At 39.3% G+C, this 6,941-nt stretch overlaps 1 protein-coding gene across 1 annotated transcript in view; it reads left to right on the plus strand.

Annotated features, from left to right (window-relative positions):
* abca12 (ATP-binding cassette, sub-family A (ABC1), member 12) overlaps window positions 1-1,877 on the plus strand; it is an 80,060-nt gene extending 78,183 nt beyond the window's left edge. The window contains 3 exon segments of the mRNA XM_058787691.1: window positions 81-186; window positions 520-657; window positions 1,013-1,877. Coding sequence (XP_058643674.1) covers window positions 81-186; window positions 520-657; window positions 1,013-1,114 — 346 coding nt within the window. The 3' untranslated portion in view covers window positions 1,115-1,877.
* The last annotated feature ends 5,064 nt before the right edge of the window (window positions 1,878-6,941 follow it).

Consider the following 6,941-nt stretch of genomic DNA (forward strand, 5'->3'; position numbering starts at 1 on the left):
TTGCTCTAGAGCCTGATATCTCCTGCAGACACTTCATAATTTTGTCCCTGGTGATAAAATAATCTCTGTTCATCTGACAGGTTTGGTAAAGGATTCACGGTGAAGATGTACTTAGCTGGACCCTCCTGCGATGTAGATATGATCAGTAACTTCATGCAGCAGAATTTCCCCAGCACGTGCCTGAAGGTGAGAATCAGAACACATCATAATGGAAGTTAAAGTTATTGAAAAGTTCAAGTTATTGAAAAGTGCAGTATATTGACTTGACGGCAATATGCCGTATCTCGTTTCAAATAGAAATAGGATGTTTACTTAGAAGTCTTGAAGGCACAGCAGCAAAATTAAAACAGCAGGTTCATGAGTCAGAGTGTGGAAATGGTCATAAAAATTTTATTATACCTGTTTTTGGGATACTTACATTATTAGTAGTCCTAAGGGGGAAGAAAATCTTACAAATTTATAATGTGAGCACTTAAAGTGGATTTTAAAGTTAACATTGTATATGTTCTGTTCATAAAGGATCATCACTCAAATATGGTGGAATACCACGTGCCTGTTGCTCCCGGTGGTGTGGCTTCAATCTTTGGTCTGTTAGAGTCCAACAAGGCTGTACTGCAAATCAAACACTTCTCAGTCAGTCAGACCACTTTGGATGAGGTAAGATACATAAGATGTTTTTGGTCATTATTTATTTACCCTCATGCTGTTGTTCTGTGGAACACAAAGGGAGATCTATTTGTTTGAAGAATTTTCACACAGCTCTTCCATACAGCTACAGTTTGTAGTGATTTGTCAAGCTTTAACAGACACATAAAAGTAGTGCTTACACTATATCGTATACCTTTTGAAGTCAATGTGTGAGGAACAGACCAAAATACAAATTAAAGAGTAAACAAGTGAGTAATTCTTGTATGTTTAGTGGCCAGGAAGCAAAGGTGGAAGTGGAAAGAAATGAAAAGAGACACAGGTGGTGATGTAGAGACTAAACGATTGTCTTGACCCGTCTCCTTAGGTTTTCATTAACTTTGCCATGGGGAAGACGGACACAGAGGAACAGGAAGTCACTGAAGGAACGGACATTGACAGTCTAGACTCGTACAATGCTTTGGACTGATGAAATACTTGCACATTATGGGATTTAATTGACCCCAAAAAGATGTTAATTTAATACATAGGAAATCTTTCATAGGCTATATATTGGTGTTGTGATTTTTATGAAAGACAAAAAAATGTATTTTGTATTGAATAATGAAGTTGCCGAATACCTTAAGGATAATTATTGAGGATTTATATGAATAATTATGTGTTCATTTACTCTTTCTGCTCTTCCAAACTTGGGTTCAAATATTGCTCAACATTAAAGGAACTTGTTATGGAAGTTTGTTGCTATTTGTATTACCTTAAAAGGGTTAATATGCAGAAAGTTTACATTAGTTTACATAGTTTGATGCAATCCATTAATCTTTCATTTGTCATCAAACAACTCTGCTGCTTATCAAAGAAAATGAAGTCATTTATTTACTAAATTGTTTGAAATTTTATTAGCTCTACCGAACAACCAGCAATGTGGTACTCAATACAGAATTAAATATGTATGCAGAGTGAAGAGTCCATCCTCTTAAACTGCTAGCTGCATCGATGCAGCTCTTGTCTGGGGTTGATATAAATCACAAAGACCTTTTTGGCTCCAAGATATAAATGATTCTTCAATGTCTGCACATCTTCACTCTCATTAATATTTTCTCTGAAGGCACATCTCTTGTGCAAGAATGTACTAAATATTTCATCGGCCCTTTCCTCTGTCTGCTTCAAGGCACTGTTTCTCTTTTAAAAATGTACCAAGCTTATTTTTACATTAAAGCTATTTTTCACATGCAGTTGTTGAACGTTTGTCTTATTGAATGTAGTGCAATTGGTTCTTTATGTCATGAGTTGAGGTATGCAATTTCTTTGCATAGAAAATTGAGCACTGTGGAAATTATGAACTATCCAGGCATATTTCAGGCATGTTCTGTCTTTTCCCTTTATATACATATACTTTACCTGTGTTCCTTTTATACAGTGCCCTCCACTAATATTGGCACCCTTGATAAATATGAGCAGGGGGCTGTGAAAATAAATCTGCATTGTTTATCCTTTTGATCTTTAAGTCAAAAAATTCACAAAATTCTAACCTATCATTGAAGTAAAACAACTGAAGGTGGGGAGAAAATCTCATGATGAAATAAATGTTTTTCTCCGATGAATGTTGGCCACAATTATTGGCACCCCTAGAAATTTTTATGAGTAAAATATCTGAAGTATATTCCCATTCATATTTACATTTTTTAGCACACCAGGGTGACTAGGAGCATGAAATTGTCCAGTCATGACTTCCTGTTCCATAGGATTATAAATATGAGGAACACAAAGGACAAATTCCCTTAATCATCCATCACAAGTAGTAAAACCTAAGAATATAGTTCTGATGTACAGAACAAGATTGAGCATCACAAAATAGAAAGTGGCTGAAAGAACAGAGTTAAAGCATTGAAAATCCCCATTTCCACCATCAGGGGAATAATTAAGAGGTTCCTATCAACTAAATATGTTAAAAATCTGCCTGGAAGAGTATGTGTGTCTATACCGTCCTAATGCACGGTGAGAAGGAGAGTTTGAGTGGCCAAAGGCTCTCCAAGGATCACAGCTGGAGAATTGTAGAGATTAGTTGAGTCTTGTGGTCAGAAACCTAAAAAAAATATAGTGCCCTCCAAAAGTATTGGAACAGTGAAGACAAATTTGTTCTGTTGGCTGTGGAGTCAAGACATTTGCAAATATGATGAAAAGATGAATATGAGACAAAACTACAGAATGTCACATTTGATTATTAGCCGTTTCAACACATATATGTTTTACCAAATAAAAAGAACAGCACTTTTAGAGTTCATCTCACTCATTGATGTAATCATAAGTATTGGGACAGTTGAACATAAGGCAGATATAAAAGATTAAAAGCTATTATTTAGTTGCAGATCCCTTGCGCACAATCACAGCAGTGAGTCTGTGACCCATAGACATCACCAGACTCTTGGTCTCATCCTTTGAAATGCTTTTCCCAGCCTTTAACTTTCCATTTCTTTGCCCTGATAAACTCCTTGACTGAACTGGCAGGGTGTTTTGGGTCATTGTCCTGATGAAATATGAAGCACTTCCAAATGAATCTGGTGGCATTTTCTTGAATATTGGTAGGCAAGATGGTTTTGTACCCTTCCAAATTAATTCTGCTACTGTCATCATACATTAAGTCATCAGTAAAGTTGAGAGGCCTGTTCCAGAGGCAGCCATGCATGCCCATGCCATGACACCACCTCCACCATGCTTTACAGATGAGGCTGTATGCTTGGGATCATTTGCAGTTCCCTTTTTTTCTCCACATTTTTGCTTTCCCATCACTTAGATAAAGGTTCATCTTTGTCTCATCGGTCCATAAACACTGTTCCAAAACTCTTCTGGCTCACCTTTGTGCTTTTTTTCAAACTCTAATCTTGCCTTTCTATTTTTGGAGCTGGTCAGAGGTTTGTATTTTACTGTGTAGCATCTGTAATTCTGTGTCTCATGAGGACAGTAGGTTGTCAGAGCATCACCCCAGCTTTCTGGATGTTATTGGTGATTTTACAGACACGTCTTTTAGGGTTCATTTTCACAGCTTTTATGATTTGTCTGTTATCAACTACTGTTGTTTTCTCCGCTGATCAGGTAGTTGTTGGTTGCTGGTGTCACTGGTGGTTTCCAAACTCTTGATTTCTCCATGCCCTTTGTTTTTGCTATAGCTCTAATTGACTTCCTCTTTTCTTTTAGCATCCAAATTGCTTGCTTTTGTCTCAGAGTCAGCTCCCTCATCTTCATCATGGTTTGTGTGTGTCATCATCAAATGCAAGATTCAGAATGCAGAAGTAATGGATATAACTGATACGACACATTCCCTGCATTTAATATCTGAAGAATTAATGCAACAGGAGACAGCTGATCACTTAGAAAAGACCTGTGAGGCAACTGTTCCAATACTTATGCTCACATCAGATAGAGGGATGAAACTCTAAAAGTTCTGAACTTAGCTGGTAAAACATCTGTGTTGAATCACCCAATAATAAAATGTGACTTTCTGTAGTTTTGTCTCATATTCATCTTTTAATCATATTTGTAAATGTCTTGACTCCATAGCCAACAAAGCAATTTTGTTTTTACTGTTCCAATACTTTTGGAGGGCACTGTATATCAAACATCCCCTACATCACCACATGTTGTTCGGGAGGGTTTCAAGGAAAATTCTCCTCGCTCATCCAAAAACAAACTCCAGCATATTCAGTTGTCAGACACGACTGGAACTTCAAATGGCACTGGCTTCTATGGTCAGATGAAACTAAAAAAAGAGCTTTTTGGCAGCAAACCCACCAGATGAGTTTAGTACAAACAGGGATAAAAAAAAGTACCCCATGTCCACGGTTAAATATACTGCTGGATCTTTAATGTTGTGGGCCTGTTTTTCTGCCAGAGGTCCTGAACATCTTGTTCAGATGCATGGCATCATGGATTCTATCAAATACCAACAGATAAAAAATCTAAACCTGGCTGACTCTGTTAGAAATCTTATAATGGGCCATTTTTGGATCTTCCACCAGGACAACAATCCAAAACAAACATCAAAATAAACACAAAAATGGGTCACTGAACACAAAATTAATCTTTTAACATGGCTAGGTCCCTGTCCTCTGACCTGAACCCTACAGAAAATGAGTGGGGTGAACTGAAGAGAAGAAGTACTAACATGGAGCTGTGAATTTGAAGGATCTGGAGAGATTCTGTATGAAGAAAATGGTCTCTGATCTCTTATCAGGTGTTCTGCAAACTCTTCAAGCATTATAGGAGAAAACTCAGAGCTGTTATCTTGGGAAAAGGACGTTGCAATAATTGGGTGCCAATAATTGTGGCCAACATGAACTAGAGAAAGCATTTATTTCACAATGAGATCCCCCTCCCCCCCCCCCACTTTCAATTGTTTTACTTCAATGATAGGTTGGAATTTTGTGAATTTATTTTCACAGCTGACCAAGGGTGCCAATATTAGTGGAGGGCACTGTATATACAGTATATATACTATATACAGTATCTCACAGAAGTGAGTACACCCCTCACATTTTTGTAAATATCTTATTATATCTTTTCATGTGACAACACTGAAGAAATGACACTTTGCTACAATGTAAAGTAGTAAGTGTACAGCTAGTATAACAGTGTAAATTTGCTGTCCCCTCAAAATGACTCAACACATAGTCATTAATGTCTAAACCGCTGGCCACAAAAGTGAGTACACCCCTGAGTGAAAATGTCCAAATTGGGCCCAATTAGCCATTTTCTCTCCCCGGTGTCATGTGACTCGTTAGTGTTACAAGGTCTCAGGTGTGAATGGGGAGCAGGTGTGTTAAATTTGGTGTTATCGCTCTCACTCTCTCATACTGGTCACTGGAAGTTCAACATGGCACCTCATGGCAAAAATCTCTCTGAGGATCTGAAAAAAAGAATTGTTGCTCTACATAAAGATGGCGTAGGCTATAAGAAGATTGCCAAGACCCTGAGCTGCAGCACGGTGGCCAAGACCATACGGCGGTTTAACAGGACAGGTTCCACTCAGAACAGGCCTCGCCATGGTCGACCAGAATAGTTGAGTGCACGTGCTCAGCGTCATCCAGAGGTTGTGTTTGGGAAATAGACGTATGAGTGCTGCCAGCATTGCTGCAGAGGTTGAAGGGGTGGGGGGTCAGCCTGTCAGTGCTCAGACCATACGCCGCAAACTGCATCAAATTGGTCTGCATGGCTGTCGTCCCAGAAGGAAGCCTCTTCTAAGGATGATGCACAAGAAAGCCCGCAAACAGTTTGCTGAAGACAAGCAGACTAAGGACATGGATTACTGGAACCATGTCCTGTGGTCTGATGAGACCAAGATAAACTTATTTGGTTCAGATGGTGTGAATCGTGTGTGGCGGCAACCAGGTGAGGAGTACAAAGACAAGTTTGTCTTGCCTACAGTCAAGCATGGTGGTGGGAGTGTCGTGGTCTGGGGCTGCATGAGTGCTGCGGGCACTGGGGAGCTACAGTTCATTGAGGGAACCATGAATGCCAACATGTACTGTGACATACTGAAGCAGAGCATGATCCCCTCCCTTCGGAGACTGGGCCGAAGGGCAGTATTCCAACATGATAACGACCCCAAACACACCTCCAAGACGACCACTGCCTTGCTAAAGAAGCTGAGGGTAAAGGTGATGGACCTAAACCCTATTGAGCATCTGTGGGGCATCCTCAAATGGAAGGTAGAGGAGCGCAAGGTCTCTAACATCCACCAGCTCCGTGATGTCGTCATGGAGGAGTGGAAGAGGACTCCAGTGGCAACCTGTGAAGCTCTGGTGAACTCCATGCCCAAGAGGGTTAAGGCAGTGCTGGAAAATAATGGTGGCTACACAAAATATTGACACTTTGGGCCCAATTTGGACATTTTCACTCAGGGGTGTACTCACTTTTGTGGCCAGAAGTTTAGCCATTAATGGCTGTGTGTTGAGTTATTTTGAGGGAACAGCAAATTTACACTGTTATACAAGCTGTACACTCACTACTTTACATTGTAGCAAAGTGTCATTTCTTCGGTGTTGTCACATGAAAAGATATAATAAGATATTTACAAAAATGTGAGGGGTGTACTCACTTCTGTGAAATACTGTATATGTATAGGGGAACACAGGTAAAGTGGACTTTCTGCTCATTTTTCATTGCTGTCATTTTATTCCAAATATTCCAAATTTTGAACCCCTCACACAATAGCATTTAAAAAAATCTAAATATCTCCACTACATTTTACAGACAAATTTTAAAAGCAAATTTACATAAAACATCTTCCGGACAATTACAAT

Source organism: Onychostoma macrolepis, chromosome 09 (assembly GCF_012432095.1).
Source record: "Onychostoma macrolepis isolate SWU-2019 chromosome 09, ASM1243209v1, whole genome shotgun sequence".
NCBI classification, from domain to species: Eukaryota; Metazoa; Chordata; class Actinopteri; order Cypriniformes; family Cyprinidae; genus Onychostoma; species Onychostoma macrolepis.